At 36.3% G+C, this 18,806-nt stretch overlaps 1 protein-coding gene and 1 long non-coding RNA gene across 2 annotated transcripts; one reads left to right on the top strand and one right to left on the bottom strand.

Annotated features, from left to right (window-relative positions):
* The first annotated feature begins 12,427 nt into the window (after positions 1–12,427).
* On the top strand, positions 12,428–14,349 carry LOC142524421 (uncharacterized). Its single transcript, XR_012814881.1, has 2 exons — positions 12,428–12,612; positions 13,882–14,349. It is a non-coding gene; the product is annotated as an uncharacterized LOC142524421 (long non-coding RNA).
* LOC142524420 (adenylyltransferase and sulfurtransferase MOCS3) lies at positions 14,067–18,433 on the bottom strand. Its single transcript, XM_075628404.1, is given in 11 exon segments — positions 14,067–14,407; positions 14,409–14,582; positions 15,111–15,227; positions 15,985–16,103; positions 16,634–16,742; positions 16,887–16,925; positions 17,045–17,123; positions 17,209–17,283; positions 17,435–17,499; positions 17,842–17,897; positions 18,004–18,433. Coding segments are annotated over 11 exon segments (1,386 nt in total). The 5' UTR covers positions 18,338–18,433; the 3' UTR covers positions 14,067–14,188.
* Positions 18,434–18,806: the final 373 nt, after the last annotated feature.

Here is an 18,806-nt window from a genome sequence, read left to right as displayed (position 1 = left end):
TTCTATGTTCCACTGCCTCTGTCTCAAGTTGGCAAATTCGGCCCCTTTATCTTTTCGATACGACACTGGAAAGAACCGTTGATAAAACTCATCTTTAAATACTTTCCAAGTAATATCGATACCTCTATGCTCCAGGGCTCGTTTCGTTGTAAGCCACCAAATTTTTGCCACTTCTTGTAATTGATGCCCAATCAACTTCACTCTCCGTTCGTCGGTATAAGCAAGAGATTCAAACAACATCTCTATATCGTCTAGCCAGCTCTCACAATCCACTGCATTCTCCGTGCCCTTCAAGGTAGGTGGATGGAATGATTGAAACCTCTTCAACAAAGTCTCCATCGGTGTCGCAGTAACGTCCATCTGAGTACCTGACGTACTACCCTGTTCCGGCACTTGACCTGCAGCTGGTTGTGGTATTCTTCTAGGCGGCATATCTGATTATCAAAGAGATTAGTACACAATCTATATACAATCTGTCTCAGCCCTCCTCTGATCATATACCTCTGATCCAGAATCGATTCTGATTCAGTCTTTACAAGTACATGCTGTAAATCAATTCAAATAACAATACAACATGTAATAGAGAAAGCAATAAATCATGCTAGTACATCAAAAGCAAGGAAGAAGACTCGATCTACCCCGCTCATCCTATCTTATCTCAGTCTAAAGGACCTATCGCTCTGATACCACCTGTTGTGGGGACCCGGGCTCTAACTCAGTTCTTTACGGGATTAATCGGATCGTTGTTAGAAAACGTGGGTCAAATTTTTGCTTTTAACTTTAAATCAAATGTATATAAACCAAGCATAAGAATTCTCTTTATTTAATTACAACAAACGTAAATACATGGTTTGTCCTAATACATCCATACAAAACTAAAGTTCCATACCATACAATCTCCAAATCATAAGTAGTACAAGTCTAGTACAATAACCACTAGCAGTCCTCTGTGCCCGAAGCCACCACTCTATCTCGATCTCATCTCGGTCGTGACCCTCATCCTGCCCCACCTGTTGTTATGCACACATACAGACATAACAACAGCCGGAAACTCTGGTGAGAACCAATCCCAGTATAAAACATGGTATGCATGCATAAAAAAAATATAAATCATGAAACAACTATCATGAATAATATCAAAAGCAATAGGTTCCATAGTATGAAACCAAATCAATATAAGCATGAAATATCAATCAAATCATGTCCTGACTCAATTCGACTCTACTCTAGGGATCCCGGTGTGAATAAGACGTCGCTGTCTGTTACCTACCCTCCAAATCGGGGTAACGGTACGTCTCATTCCTAGATTTCGGTCATGTCTGTATCGAGTGTCTACACATGGAGTCGAACTGCTCCAATGCGACGATACTACCGAACATCTAGTTTGACAAATCTGTCAATGACTCCTATCTCAAGGCTTGAATATAATCTATAAACAAGACATAAACATTCAAAATATAAACATAATCTAGTATGGGATTTTGTTGGGAAACTCAAATTGAATCTCATTTGAGTTGTGTCTCCCCAAAGTCACATGAATTATACCTTTCTTGTTGAACTTTTATCGATGTCGAGGTCTCGAAGTCGAAGTGAGGCACAATGAATCTTAAATGGTAATGTTCAATAGATACAAGATCAACATTCTATTCAATCCATACATGTACGTAACAATATTCATTCTCGGTACATTTTGGATGGCATAACGGCGTATTATTTCGATACCGATCAACTCAATAACACATATATGATATCAACAATTCCCAATTCTCAATAATCATCCACCACACTTCAAAATCTGCATAATCTCCTATACACATTTTCTGAAAATACAAAATAATCACATACGATAATCTTTCTTCTATCCGTTTTCAAATATACGTTCGGAGACATCACAAGAATACATAATAACCATCAATATCTGATTTCTTCAACATCTTAACTTCAAAACATGTTGAAAATTAACAATACTTACTTCCTTTTGTAGCCAATAGCAAGAGGAGTACGAATATCACCCCGGATCGAAAATCGGATAACTAAATGTGAGACAATCACAATTCTAAGCTAGGGAGAACTTGGAGCTTTTCTGAATCTCTTTCTCTCGGTTATTGCTGATGGATATGAAGAAATGAAAGTGTTACACATTATATAGCTCATGCCATGTGTCAACTTAGTGTGCATGCTGGACTTCTCGCGCATATGCGCGAGACATATTGTCTCGGCATCAACACCTCGCGCATATGCGCGCTTCATCTCGCGCATGTGCGCCAAAGTCTCTGGAGGTGTCGCGCATATGCGCGCCTTATCTCGCGCATGTGCGCCAATGTTTCTGGACGTGTCGCGCATATGCGCGCATTTCTTCGCGCATGTGCGTCATAGCTTCGGCCCTTTACAACTATTTGAATATTTTCTCATCTTTTTCCATGTCTTTCCTATTCCCATCTCACTTAGTGCTTCTCATTTTATATCATGCATACTCATATCTTCCGAGTCTCACATCAATGAAGACTAATAATCTCAAGCCTTACATCCTTTAAATCTAAAGGACATAGAGCCAATGAAGTTTTGGAATTAGTGTACACTGATGTATGTGGACCAATTAGTGTTCAAGCTAGAGGTGGATTTGAGTATTTCATCACCTTCACTGATGATTACTCTAGATACGGTTATGTTTACCTAATGTCCCACAAATCTGAATCTTTTGAAAAGTTCAAGGAATTCAGAAATGAAGTGGAAAAACAATTAGGTAAGAGCATAAAAACACTTTGATCAGACAGAGGTGGCGAGTATCTATCCAATGACTTTAGAACATACTTATCAGACAATGGGATAATATCCCAATTGAGCGCACCAGCTACAGCTCAGCAGAATGGTGTCTCTGAAAGGAGAAATAAGACTTTGTTGGACATGGTTAGGTCTATGCTAAGTTTCTCTAAGCTCAGTACATCCTTTTGGGGATATGCTATCCAAACTGCAATATAATTATTGAACATGGTTCCTTCTAAGTCTGTCTCTAAGACACCTCTTGAATTGTGGAATGGGCGCGTGCCTAATCTAAGACATATTCGGATATGGGGATGTCATGCTTATGTGCTAAAGAGAAAGATGGATAAAATGGATCCTAAGGGAACAAGAGGATATTACTTCTATAGTCCTCAAGACAAGAAGGTATTTGTAAGTACAAATGCAACCTTCTTAGAGGACAAGCACATAGAAGAGAGTGAATCAAAGAGTAAGGTTCTTTTGGAAGAGATTACTGAATCATCTACTCCAGAGATCCGCACTGAACCTACTCAGTTTGAATTCACATTTCTACCACCATTAACCACTGGTTTCCAAACAAATGAAGTGGTAGAAGACATTGGTTCCAATGATCGGTCACCCCATCATATCCAAATGAAGAATGAAAGAAATGATCAAGAAGAGAACTTAAGACAACGACAATCAATTCCAATCAACCAAGAACCTCCACAACTTAGACGTAGTGGGAGGGTCATTCGACAACCCTCTAGATACTTGCTCTATGGAGAATCGTTTGATGCGGTTTCCATTGAACAAGAGGAGGATCCCATCACGTACAAAAAAGCTATGGAGGATGTTGACGCTGACCAATGGAGGAGTGCCATGGAATCAGAAATGAGATCCATGTACACTAACTCCGTCATGGTTCTTGTAGACATTCCTGAAGGGGTGAAACCTATTGGGTGTAAGTGGGTCTACAAGAGGAAGAGAGGAATAGACGAAAAAATGGAAACATTTAAGGCTAGATTGGTAGCCAAAGGTTTTAGCCAAAGAGAAGGAATCGATTACGATGAAACCTTCTCACCTGTGGCTATGATAAAGTCTATTCGGATCCTCTTATCCATTGCAGCTCATTTTGATTATGAGGTGTGGCAAATGGATGTCAAGACAGCATTTCTTAATGGAAATCTTGACGAAACCATTTATATGGTACAACCAGACGGTTTTATTCACAACGGTCAAGAGCATAAAGTATGCAAACTGAAAAAGTCTATTTATGGACTTAAGCAGGCGCATAGGTCTTGAAACATCAAATTTGATCAATCTGTGAAAGATTATGATTTTGATCAAAATCTTGATGAGCCTTGTGTCTATAAGAAAATTTTGGATGACAAGGTGATTTTTCTTGTTTTATATGTGGATGACATCCTACTTATTGGGAATAATGTAGGGGTGATGACATCTGCTAAAAATTGGTTGTCTCAACAGTTTGACATGAAAGACTTGGGAGAAGCAAGTTATGTTCTAGGTATCCAAATCCTTCGGGATAGGAAGAACAAACGGATTGCTTTATCTCAATCTTCATATATTGATAAAATATTGGTGAGGTATGCAATGTAAAATTCCAAGAAAAGTCAAACACCTTTTAGACATGGAATTCACTTGTCAAAGGACCACAATCCCAAGAATCCAAGTGAAGTGGAATACATGAAAAGAGTTCCATATGCTTCGGCTGTAGGAAGTCTTATGTATGCTATGTTATGCACTCGACCAGATATTAGTTATGCTATTGGGATTGTTAGTAGATATCAGTCAAACCCAGGACCATAGCACTGGATTGCTGTAAAGCATATTCTCAAGTATCTTCGCAGAACTAGAGGGTATATGTTGGTTTATTCGGCTTCAGAGTTGGCACCTGTGGGTTATACTGATTCTGATTTTCAAGCTGATAGAGATTCTCGTAAATCCACATCAGGATCTGTGTTCACATTGGGTGGTGGTGCCGTTGTTTGGAGGAGTATCAAGCAATCATGTATTGCTGATTCCACCATGGAAGCGGAGTATGTAGCGGCTTGTGAAGCAGCAAAAGAAGCCGTTTGGCTGAAAAAGTTTTTGCTAAGCCTTGAGGTTGTTCCTGTTGCATCAAATGACATTACTTTATATTGTGATAACAGTGGTGCAGTGGCAAATGCAAAAGAATCAAGAAACCATCAGCGTGGTCATGATACCCTGTTTTGATGTTCTAATTGATCGACATGGGTGATATGTTGGGTCGATAAATCAGAGGATATAATTATTGATTTTGTGCTTCAGTAATATCAATTAATTTGAGAGTACAATCTTATTCTTTTAGTGGAGTAGAATAAGATTAATAAATTATTTTGATTAATCATGAGTTGATTGGATCAAATTAATTTATTGGAGCTTAATTTAATTGAATCCGACCAGGTCCCTTTGGTGGCTCTAATATAAACTCGGATAAATTATATGAGTTATAATTTATGGTATATGTGGGATAAATTTATCTGGACTATATATGGAAGTTTATCATCGAATCTTCTAGATATGGTATAATATATTCTGTCCATTTAAATTTATATTCTAAAAGATATTGTCATTATCTTTTTGTTACAAGATATCACAAATATATTTTATATATATGTGATATTGCAACTTGTGACCACACACAATCCTACGTTAAGAGTTTGAGAGAACACCAGAGAAGGCTTGGAGGTTTGGAGCGTAGATCTAGTGCAGAGAAAGATCGAAAACACGCTTCAAATGTAATCTCTATTTTCTGTGTGTTGTAATTAATTAATTCGTGTTAAAATACGTAGAACAATCGATCATGTGAAGAAGAGTTGATTGAAATCACAAGAAATTAATTTTTGTGATCTGACCTTCTCGATCTTGGCTAACAATAAGATCGCTGCAACTCTTTGGTAAAGAATTCGCTCGTAAATTTTGAAGGGCTCTTGGAAAAAGTTGAAAAATATATCATGGAAGAAGCGCAGACAGCTCGGGTCGACAATCCTGAGGGGGCGACCCAACCCCAGTGAGAAGTTCGGCCAGAAAAGCCTATGGCTAACCTCGAGCTATTGTTTGTTACTTATACCCCTCTGAGATCAATAAGCTTAGAATCACCGAAATATGCGAGCAGAGGCATTTCATCCAGAGGCCCCGAGAGAGTGATAGGGGTCCCCGAATGGCATATTCTGACAGGTACTGTAACTTCCACAGAGATCACGGACATCCTATTGATGAGTGCAAATACTTAGATGAAGAAATTGAACGGGTAATCCAACAAGACTCGGATATGAAGGCCATTTTGACCCGTCCTGGAGAAAACTCCCGATCTTACAAAAAGCTTAGGATTAAGGGGAATCAGAACAACCGGAAGGGAAGGATACCCGAGCAACTTGGACGGGGATCTCATGGCCCCAGTCCAAGTAACCAAGTAAACCCACAACATCTACCGCTTAAAAATGGTACTAAATTTTTTTTACAAGCTCATTCTCGAAAATTCATAAATTATACATGCATGTAAAACTGCTGAAAATTTCACTTTCAAAAATAATATTAATCATCTACCAGATGAAAATACTGCAATTAAAAAAAATAAAAAAAATATGAACTTGTAAAAATCATGATAACCAATAACATAAAACGTGATGTGCAGAAAAAATAAGGTCATCGGGTTCACGTGCGCACATCCAACTCCGCCTACTCAGTCTTCTGTACCTCCAATCTCTTAATCAATTGCTCACTTGCATCATTCACATCTAGTGAGTCTAAAGAATCAACACAACTGTAACGTTATAACGAATACATATACTTAACAAGCAACAGTGAAAAGTACAATAATAAAAATATGTTTCATGATTTTTAAAGCGTAAACGTAAACATATCGTAAAAGCATAACGTGTCAAAACATCTCATCATATAATCATATACTTGTTCATTTTCTTTAATTGAATTCAGTTCGTTAGTTGTGACTTTCGTATCAACTCAATCGTATCAGCTTTATTTGATGGATCCATCTATATATAACCATGGTAATGGACGGCGGGGATATCAGCGACAATATTACTCATCCACTGAGCATTGACCTTTCAGCTCATCGTATACATATATCGTCATTCACAATCAACTCCCATCCTTCAAAAACATCATCATTTTCATCACTTATCAAAATCATGCACATACGTAGTTTTTCCTTAAAATCAAGCATGCAACGTATTTTCATAATTACATAAAAATCAAATTCGTGATACAAAACGTTTAAAACATGATAATTTTGTGATCAGAGCGCTGCCAGGACTAAAAACTCAATACGGGTGCAAAATGACCATTTTGCACCTTGAAACCTTAAATGACCATTTTACCCCTAAGCCTCAAAATTTAGACCCGAAGCCAACCAAACTCCTTAAAACACCTCATAACATAATAGTAATAATTTCTTAGACGTAAACTCAAGCCCGTTCCTAAACTTATACGATTCATTTTAAAACATGGACCGGGGTCCCAGGTTTTAACCTGAATCAACCCGAAACATAATCGAATCTTTCTCAACTTAAACCATGACCCAACCGTGCTCTTCCAGCCCCTAAACCTCTTAGACCAGACCACTTAAGACCCTCGAACAGCCCCAAAACGTCGCTGGAATTTTCTGCCCTAGCCACTACACAAACCCTAGCACCTTAAACCACGAACTTTCGACCCTAGCCCACACGAAGCCGGACTAGCTTCGAACCAGCATACCTTAGGACGAAGACCGAGCCTAGGACACTCTACTCACGTTAACCTCGTCTACTATCCATGCAATCCCCCGAACACAACTCACCTGAAACAAAACCACACAAGCCCTACTCGGTTCATGTGCGAAGGTTAACCCTATCTCATGACCAACCGCGGTTGTGCCCCTCCTAGACCACGACTCAACCCCCTTAGGGACTACACCGTGGCTTGGATCAACACCCCTGCAGCCGATTCCCTTCCCATAGCCCGACCTAGCCCAAGCGTCGAACTATGCTCTCACACCGATCTGCCCTCACCATGACTCGACCATCCCTCGACTCCAGCCCTGTGACGCAACCTTATACAGTTTGTACAGCTCTTAAAATCGATGCCATAGCAGCCCCTTACATGAAAGTCATTGAAAACGCGAGTTGTAAGCAAAACATGCGGATTTCATGACAAACCAAATGCATAAACGTGATATCATGCAAGGACAGAGCATTATACATACATAGCACACATATCAGCATATATACGACGTGAATGATGAGAAACAGAAGATACATGGCGTGCCTTAATGTTTTTATGCTCAAAAACTCGAAGATACGCGCGTAGGGCTTGCACCTGAGAGGCGGGGAATAAGCTTTTCTTGAAACTATGGAGAAAACCAAGAGGAGCTGCTGTAAATTATTTCGAAATGCTGCTGCAAGGAGAGGGAGGGGCGGCCGTGCACTAGGGTTAGGGTTTGAGGGTGTAGGTTTTAAATAGATAATACATGCATAAATGGGCCCTAGTCAAATTAAATGAATTTAAAAAGGATTTTGGGCCCACTAAGCACCAAAATAAACCCATCAAGCCTAAACATAATCTCGAAAAATATTTCGTTTTGACACATTTTTGAAAATATTGTCCGCACCCTCAAAAAGTCCTCTGAATCGATAAAATTTGCGTACCGGTTTAAAATACGGCCCGACGAGTAAAAATAGCCAACTAAGTCCTGTTTTCGAAATTCTCCCTAAAATACATCTTATATTAAATAATAAAAAATAATTATTCAATAAAAATATTTTCCTGGTTATCTCCGGTCTTCGTTACTCGTTCGAGCGCGAAATGCAACTTAAAACCCTAATGCATGAAACTTTAATGAGCCATGAATTAAAATACATATTCATGCAATAATCATGCATTAAAACAATTTAAATAAAATACAAAAGAAATTTGATAACTTGCATGCATGTGGTTAACGTGGACCTTCAAATTTTCGGGACGTTACATCTTTGAGAGAAGAAAATGTGAGGAAAACGAGGATCATGAGTTTCATTGTGGTAGAAGCACCTTTTGCTTCTAATGTCATACTCGGGAGGCCGGCTGTGGCTGAATTCATGGGGGTAGCCTCAGCATCACACCAAAAGATAAAATTTTCAGTTGGGAATACAGTCGAGGAGGTCTGAGGGGATCAGAAAATAGCCCGAAAATGTTATGTAATAGAAGTCCAAGCAGAGCAGAAAGCAGCTAGGACTGAGCAGCCAAGTTCGCAGAAACGACGAGCACGTGATCACTTGAATTTGATTGATGAGGCTCCTCAAGTAACTACAGAAGAGGAGTGTGAGAAGGTTATCATATCTGCCCCTTCAGGTGAGGTTCGGGAGGCCAAAACCTTGACCGAGCTAATGAGAGGACCATTGCTTGAAGAGAAACAATGATGTAATTGCATGGACCTCAAATTGGTTAGTGAGTTTAGTATAGATAGATAGAGAGTAGTCACATAATGTTCCTACATAAATTATGTCCAGTATTTACGGCGCTTCGTGACTTGATCAATTGCAGTACACACAACAAATGTATGGACTAGGCATGCTTAACGGGCCGGTTCGACCCGGAACCGGCCCGTTAAACCCGAACCGAAACCGGTGTTGAAGAACCGGACACGAAACCATGTACAATCCGTTTGTTTTTGGGTTGAACCAGTTCAGCATTTTCTGAACCGGTTCAACCGGTTCTGGATCCGGTCCGAATCGGTTCCTGTCCGTATCCGGAACCGGCCCGGAACCGGATCCGAAACCTATATCCGAAAATTAAAAAAAATAAATAAATAATTGCCTTTGCAGTCGTTGGCCCAAAGTCTGCATTTGCAGCGTTCTTCAACAGCTACTGAAATGTTTTATTTTTTAAAAAAAAAATTGGGGGCCAAATTGCAAATATATATATATTTTTTTAACCCTCAAAATCACCTATAAATACAAGTCATTTTTCATATTTCACATATCAATTTTCTCTCAACTTCTCATATCTCTACAATTAATATATCTTTGCTATCATTTCTCCAAATATATTCAATAATTGTGTTATAATTTTATCTATAATCCATATTATTTTTATTGCTATTTATTTATTATTTCGCAATTTACTCATACAAATATTCGAATTTCAATGGCATCATCTTCAAACCGTCGTGGTGGTGGTGGTGGCGAATACGCTCCCGACTTCGGTGAACATTTTGGCTACATCCCCGACTTTGATGAAGTCGAACCTGGCCACGAGGATGAAGAAGCCATGTAACTCCCCAACAAAGATGTAGGGACGTCATCGTCTACTCGAGCAAGCAACACAATGTCAACGAGCACGACGACAGCCCGTGCAAAGCGAAGCAAAGTTTGGGATCACTTTGATATTGAACAACAAGGTACGAATAACTCTTTTGCCGTTTGTAAAATTTTCAAAACGAGGTATTCTTACAAAACGGGTGGTGGTTCCGGTGGTACCGGTACTTTGAAAAAACATTTAGTTAAGGTACATAAACTTGACCCTGATACGCTACAACCATTCGGTAGGGAACCAATACAACAAAAAATTAATCCTTTTAGTGGTAAAGCTTTTACAATTACAAAAGAAATTTCTCGGAAAGCCATCGTAAAGTTTGTTACCAAATGTTGTCAACCTTTTATAATAGCTGAACAAGAAGGTTTTGTTGAATTTACTAGTACTATTCAACCTAGTTTTCACAATATTTCTAGGCACACACTTAAGAAATATTGTTTTGATATTTACAAAGAATATAAAGAAACACTAAAATCGCATCTTTCAAATATTTCTTGTAGAGTTAGTTTGACAACTGATATTTGGACTAAATAAAATATGAATCATATCTTGTTGTTACATGTCATTGGATTGACGAAACTTGGACTATGCAAAAAAGAATTTTAGCGCTAGATCATTTAGAATCGTCTCACAACGCATACACTATAGCTAGATATGTTTTAAATGTTGTTAAGATTTATGGCATACAAAATAAAATAATGTCGATAACGTTAGATAATGCGAGTGTCAATACTCTTGCAATTAAATATCTTAAAGATTCACTAAAACCAATTTTAGAAGGTAATTTGCTTCATGTTAGATGTGCATGTCATATTATCAACTTATGTGTTAAATGTGCCTGTGATGAACAAATGTCCACTGTAATAGAAAAATTCAAATTATGTGGGAAATTATTACGTGAAAGAAGATATGGACGTGACTGGAAAACACTAGTCGAATCAACCGGAATTAAATTTAAAAAATTTCCTCTTCCTATTGAAACTAGATGGAATTCTTTATATCACTTGCTTCATACTTTATTACGTTTTCAAGATTTAGTTACTCCATATTATAATAATATTACAACACAATCTTTAATGCTAACTGACGATGATTGGAATATTTTGAGTAAATGTGTTTTTCTTTGTTAGAAATTTTTAAAGAAGCAACCGAAAATTTTCTGGCATTAACTACCCTATTTCAACCATGTTTCTACCTTTGCTTTTCAATATGTTTTATAAATTTATTGAATATCGCGATGATTCTGTTATGCGTGATTTTGTTTCAAATATGGAAAACAAATTTTTAAAATATTGGAAAACTATCCCAATTGTGCATGGTTTAGCAACATTACTTGATCCTACTCAAAATCAAGGAGGATTAGACGTGTTTTTTGAATATTATACTAAATTTCTTGGAAAGAATGTTGACGATCAAAAGAAGTCAATCATGTATTCTCTCCAAGAATTGTTTGATTTGTATACTAGTGAACAATGTGATGAACCGAGTGCGCAGCCGGAGGAGATGCCGACATATAAGAGCAAAAGTGGAGCACTGAACTTCTTTCAAAGTTTGAAACGACAAAAGTTCAAAGGAAAATCGGTGACAACAACCAATTACAATGAGATCCAAATTTATCTAAGTCAATATATTGAGACTACAGAAAATTTCGATGTTCTTGATTGGTGGAAAGTAAATTCTAAACTTTATCCAGTGTTATCTGCAATTGCAAGAGATGTCCTACCCATTCAAAGTTCAAGTGTTGCTTCCAAATCAGCATTTTTAGTATGTGGAAGGATCATTTGTGACCAAAGAACTAATTTAAAGCCAGAAACACTTTCCATGCTAACGTGCCTATAAGATTGGTTTGCCGCAGAAAAAAAGAGTAGGACCTCTGGCGCGATCGACGAATTCCAAAGCTCAAGTTCCGACGAAGATCCAGAATATTCAAAATATATATTAATAAATCGTGATGAATTTTAGATGTTCAATTGTAAAAATAAATGTTTAAGTTATTCTGTTAATTTTTATGTAATCACAATTATTTGTAATCAAAATACTAAATAAAAAATTGTCCATTAATGTTACTAATTTTAATTATATAGTAAAATATAATAAATTAGAGTTCGGAACCGGTTTGACCCGAACCGGAACCGGAACCGGTTTATTAGAAGCCGAACAGGTCTTGGTTTGGATTGGTTCCAAGTTTTTCAACTTGGAACGGGAACCGGTTCCGAACTCACCGGACTAAGAACCGGTAGGAACCGGTCCGGTGGAACCGATAAGCATTACTATGGACCATAAATTCTTTAGCAATTTTGGGCAGTAAATATTAAAAAGATTCCAGCCTCTGTCGTGATAAGCCTTTCCAGCCTCTGTCGTGATAAGCCATGTGCTTCGCCCTTGTTTTCGATCCTGTGGTGGCGATTTGCTCATTTGAGGTTTCGTAGCCAGAGATATATTGATTTTGTTCATGTTGGCACAAGGATTGCAAACTCCAGGGTGGTGGCAATGGTCCTAGAAGGTCGGTGCCTGACGTCGTATGGTTTTCCATTTCCCGTGAGCAGTTTAATTTTATCCGAAAGTGTCGAACTTTAGTGTTTTGGAGCCAATAATAACGCAATCTGGATTCCATAACTTACGTATGAGTCTATTTATGGCTCGTTCAACCCAGTGAGCAATAATGTGTGATTGTGTGCGACTCATGAGCATCCTAATAGATTATGTGTGTTTACCTTCAATCATGCCATGTTTTGTGATTTCGTTACACTAAGCATGTGGTTACCTGTTAACGTATTTAAGATATGGTGTGGTTAAATGCTTGATTATTGCGAATCATATCTAATTCTTTTATGCTATGTTTGGTAGCCATGATAAGGGAATGATTATTTAATAATCATTCCCTTATCTCGCGTTTGGTTCATTTTTTATTAATCTACAAGCTCTTGATTATGATTGAAAGCCCGCATTATTCATGTTATTTATGTGATTAAATATCCCTCCTCAAAGGGTGTGATAATTACTATTTTTTGAAAAGTGATCATGGTAAGATTGTATATTGACCATAATACCCTTGAATTGTTTTCTTCAATATAATATAAAAATTAAAATTAGTGAAATTTTAATAATTAATATAATATTTAAATTTTTATTATATTTTTTAATAAATTAATTTCATATATTTTTATTATTTTCAATCATTTTAAAGAAAATAAATTGCAATACAAATCTATCTTAAATTAAATTTTTATAAATTTATAATCTTGTTAATTAATTTTTTTATGAAAATAAATATTTTTTGAATTCTAATTTATTTTTTAATGATTTAAATTAATTTTAATAAATGTAAATTATAATTATAAATATTTAATTATCTATCAAATTATTTTAAGAATATTTATAATTATTTTAAGAAAAAACAATAATATTGTAATTATTACTAAAACTTTATTTAACATTAACATTCAAAATATTATTGCTATTTTAATTATTAACGTACATGCATATTTACAAATTTATTTCTAATAAATATATTTAAATTAATTTTAATAATGTAAATTATAATTATAAATATTTAATTATCTATCCAATTATTTTAAGAACATATATTTAATTAACATTTGAAGTATTTTGGTCATTACAATAAAATTTACAAAATTAATCTATTATTTTAAAATCATACCAAACACCATGTTATTTATCTCACCATACTATTAATCCATATATCTCATTTTTTAATCACTCTAATTATTAATCGTTTACTTATCCTATCACACGTACCAAACGGAGCCTTAGAACTTACCCTTCCCCTACCTTTCTCATATGAAGAAGTTGAATATAAATACAGAGGTTAATGAAGTTGGAGACTAGAATGAGGATGAGCGATGGACTTTTCGCTAAGTATATAGGACATTGGCTGAATTATGGTTGGCTATGAGATTTTGACATTTTGATTATTTATTGGTTTATTTATTTTATGCAGATGATTTTTGTCTGTGAATTAAACAAACAGATTATGCAGCACTTAAAAGCTTTAAAATTCAACTTCAATCATGCAAATTATGACACTACGTTATCTTTTGTGGATAAGTGAACGGAACAAATTTAAACATACAGGATTTCAAGTGCGAGATTCTTAGTAAGTCGGGAACTTTGGATCCACGTCATGTGCCCACGATTCGAGCCCTCCTATTATGTCTTTAGCGGAAGTATACCCGTTCTTGTGTAGGTATTGAACCGCCCTCTGAGAATCATTGCCTCGTCTGCAAATGACATACAAGGAAGGGCTTGAACGAGTACTGCCCTTGTCATTTTCTTCCTTGTTTCTCAATGCTGTAGAAATTTCGGGTAACCGGCCTATCCAAATTTGCGAGAGGGATGTTCAAAGATTTGGGGAGAGAAATAATTTTATAGTGATGGGATGGCCTCACATCCAACAATACATGTGCTTCACCTTTCAAAATTCTGTTATTGCACTCCTTGCTGGTTATTCTAGCATCCGCTGGAAGTAAGTTTAACTTCAAAGGAATCTGCAATTAATTTGAGTAAACGAATGTGAGTAATTAAAATAAACACACGAGATTATATGCTTAGCTTGGAGGCGGTGGTGGGACGGTCAATTACTAAAATAAGCTATGACTAATAAGCTCATTAGGTACAATCAAGCGGAGCCAACCTTTTTTTGCCTAGTTTAAGAATCAATGTTGTAAATGCGGTAGGCATTGAATTTTTTTTTTTAGCAATTTTTTTATAGATAATTATATATAATCATGTAACTACAAAAGAGAGTTAACAATATTTTTATTGTATCTAGGTTTTTTAAATTGACTGACTTTGACTTGTTTTTGAAATAATTTATCTTTTACAATTGACTAGGATTTTAAATCATTGACCGCTTCGGTCGCTTGCTCACCTGCCGGATAGCCTCGAACCGCCTTTCTCGGTCCTCGACGGCAATTATAAAGATTTCACTCCAATTCTAAACATCTAAAATTCAATATATTTTATGCACAAGGAGACAGACGCCACATTAGAAAATAAACAAAGAAGATACACACCGTGGATAGTGAAGATTGGGTGAACTTTTCATAGTCAAATTCGCGAAATCGTTTTGATGTTAGCGCTGCAGCTTCTCCACAGGCTTCACACTGCAATGATCTTCCCCTAATTTTAACCTAAAATTGAAATAGCACCAGTTTAGGGGATATACTAGATATTTTGCATGAGTTAATAACTACTTAATACTGAAAACATTCAAAAAAACTGGGAATTCATTGGACAACAAAACACAACTAAAATGAACTCTACTTGATTTTGTATTAGGAAGCCTTATTATGTCTAGTTGGGGATAGCAAATGGGCAAGTAGGTTGGATCCTAATTTTGCTCCTCGATTTATTTAGCTGGTAAAATTGCAAGTTAAGCTTGAGATGCATCCAACCTGAACATCTCCCAAACCCTCTTTTCAGGTTTTGCAGAACATGTGTCAAATGTTGCAGTTGCTACAAGATTTGAGAGTCAGTTTATGCATAGTGAAATTTGGCAGGTGAAAATATGCATTTTAATGTCTACAAAAATCATGTATCTCGACTCAAAAAAAAAATCCATGCATCTCGACTCAAAAAAAAAAATCATGCATCTCCATAAGAAGAAAGGAATGAGAAACGACTGCTCAAAAGAACCTTACCTTACAGGTACAACCATTGTGCAGGATAAGGACATGAGAACACATAATTTTATCATTGAATGATGATAAGTAATTGTTTTACAGGTCTTATTTCTCAAAGTTGAAGCTACTGATAGTGCTCATAGTTGAGAGAATAAATATTAAACTGAAGGGTGGGTAAACAACAGACACGTAGCACATAACAAATTCAGAAGGTTATGAAAGAGATTTTTTTAAACTGAAGCACAGCATCTTAATAGATACATACAACACGAATTCGAGCAGTAAGCGCATCAAACAGAAGCATCCGTCCTGAAAGTGGTTCACCAACACCACCAGCAACTTTAATAGCCTCCAGCGCCTGGAGGCAGCCAATAATGCCTGGTACTGTATATAAATAAAAAGCATGAAATACCGATGAAAGAATGATGCTTTAACAATATTTAACTTCTCAAGATTACAATATTTTGTCTTCGAAATCCTAATTTCTTTCACAAGGCAAAGGGTCGGACTCTGCAAACAATTTAAGTTTGGGGTGTGTTTAGAAGAGAAGATAATAGGATTCCATCAATCTCTCAACAGAAAATTCTTGAAGTTGAGTGGAACATGTTTCATGATTTAATGAACTCCGAGTACGATGTCTAAAGCAAACATCATGTAAAATGAACCCTAGCTATACAACCAAATAGAAGAAAGAAAGGAAGAAAAGACAAAAATAATAAAAAGACTATTTTCAAATTACAAAATAAAAAAATTCACATTGTTATCTCGACTAAATTGTTTACATTTGGAAGAGGACATACACAAATCACAATTACACTAAAAAGGGATGACACATAAAATGACTTCACCCAATACTATGAAATTTGGAATCATCACTAAATCATTCAGTGGAATCGTGAGACATGCTCAATTACCTACTCCCAGGACTCCACTGTCCGCACATCTTTGACATGCTGTTGTTGGTGGTGGAGTAGGGAACAGGCATCGATAGCAAGGACCTCCTTTATAATTGTAAACGGTGAGCTGCACACACAATAGAGGATGGGTTACATACGCGAAATGCAAATAAATTACACTTATATTAAATTTTTACGATGTTTGTACGTTGTTAAGCACAATGATCATAATCAGCCACCACAGTGAATCATGTTTCACCTAAAACGATACCTGCCCTTCGAGTCCAAGAGCAGCTCCAGAAACAAGAGGCTACAAGCACGAAAGATGGATTCTTAGTGAAGGTTCAAGCATGATAAAAACATTTTACAGTATGCAAATCAAATCTGCCAATTTATTTTCAAAAAAGGACATAGCAAGCACCAAGTCACCTTTCCCAATACCACACAGCAATCATTGATCATGTAACGACTCGGAACATTGTCAGTTGCATCCACAACAATATCATAACTGAAAAGATAAAAATAACAAAAGTTTAAATTTCATCATTGTAAAATGAACATGCTGTAATCTGAACATTGGGGAAATATCATACTTGTTCATAATCTCCAATGCATTTGATGTGCGCAATGCTTCCTTGTGCTCAACTATTTGGACAGTAGAGTTGATACTAAAGAAAGGAAGGGAAGATATGTTTGGCACAGCAATTGTATTAAAATGCAACGCTGAATTTTCAAATTAGGTAATGAAAGATACTATTTTATTTCGATATGATGCTTAACTACAGTAAAAAGTTCAAAGATAATAAAGAAGTAGCTTACGCTCTACAAGCTGCTGCAGCAGACTCTACTTTTGGTCTTCCAATATATGCTTCAGTGTGAATTATCTAGAAAACAATTAGAAGAATTTAATCATTAAATTTCAAATCATCTCATCCAGGACCAAAAACTCGTGGCACAAAACTGCTCTCATATAGAGCTTTACATCATGGGAATCTTAAATCCGTTGTTCCAAAATCCAAACACGAGAAAGACATGAGGAGGGTGTATGGTTCAACAGCGGGAAAATCAGGAAAACATTCTGTGTCACAGTACTTTTAGGTGGGAGGGTCCGAGGAAAAAGCTATTTTCCTACTCCAAACACGTAAAAGGTCAAACTTTAACACAGTGAGATGGTGACAATTAAAACCAAAATCAATTACAAATGCGTAATTTTGTTTAGTACATACCTGCCTGTGCAAATTGTTAAGTTCAACCACATCATGATCAACAATACCTACACGGCCTGCGTGGAAATTTCCGAAAACATCATCGATCCACTCCAATAAGAAAAAGAAACCACAAGATTTCAGTAAAGAATAAGAATTGAAAGATTTAAAGTATCAACATACCAACACCGCAAGCAGCAAGGTACAACAAGGCTGGTGAACCCAAGCCACCAGCTCCAATAACGAGCACCGAATTTTTCAACAAATTTGCTTGCGCTCCAACACCAAATAGAGGAAGCAAAAGATGACGGCTGTATCTGTAGATCATATCCGCGGATAGCTGGCCTTCGAAATGATTCTCCTTTTCTTGTTCCTCGTTGAAGGAGCCATTGCTACAAGTATTGAGGCGAGCTTGCAGAGATGATATTCGATGCTCGATCTGAGCCTTGGCTGCCTCCAATGATAAGATTTCACGGCGTATATCAGCCGGCGTTTCTGTAACCGCGTCCGAATCCATGAGAGTAAGCTTAAAAATCTGAGATGAGATAAACCTCGATTTAGGGTTTTATTTTTTTGTTACTTCGAATAATAAGATATTGATTGTTACGTGCTCGTTTTCGTTTAGTACGTTACATTATTATGTTATTTATAATTTTTAATTATTCTTAATGGTAACATTATTTATGGTCTTAATTTTTTTTAAACTTTTCTAAAATAAAAGAATATCAATTCTTTTAAATATTCTCAAAATTATTCTTGCCATTAAAATTATAGTGTCGACTAGTTATACATAACATTCTGTAATTATTATTTATTATATCCTTTATATTGCTTATTGCATAGTTTGTTCAAATTTTATTTCTGATTAATTTTTAATAATTAATATATAAATTAATTTCTATTTAGCTTATTTCCAATTTTATAAGAATTACCTACTAAGCTAGTAAAGTTTACGTTCCGTTTACTTTAGCAAAAAATAAATAAAA

This window comes from Primulina tabacum, chromosome 14 (genome assembly GCF_025594145.1).
Source record: "Primulina tabacum isolate GXHZ01 chromosome 14, ASM2559414v2, whole genome shotgun sequence".
In the NCBI taxonomy this organism is placed as follows: domain Eukaryota; kingdom Viridiplantae; phylum Streptophyta; class Magnoliopsida; order Lamiales; family Gesneriaceae; genus Primulina; species Primulina tabacum.
This window is presented reverse-complemented; position numbering and strand designations above follow the sequence as displayed.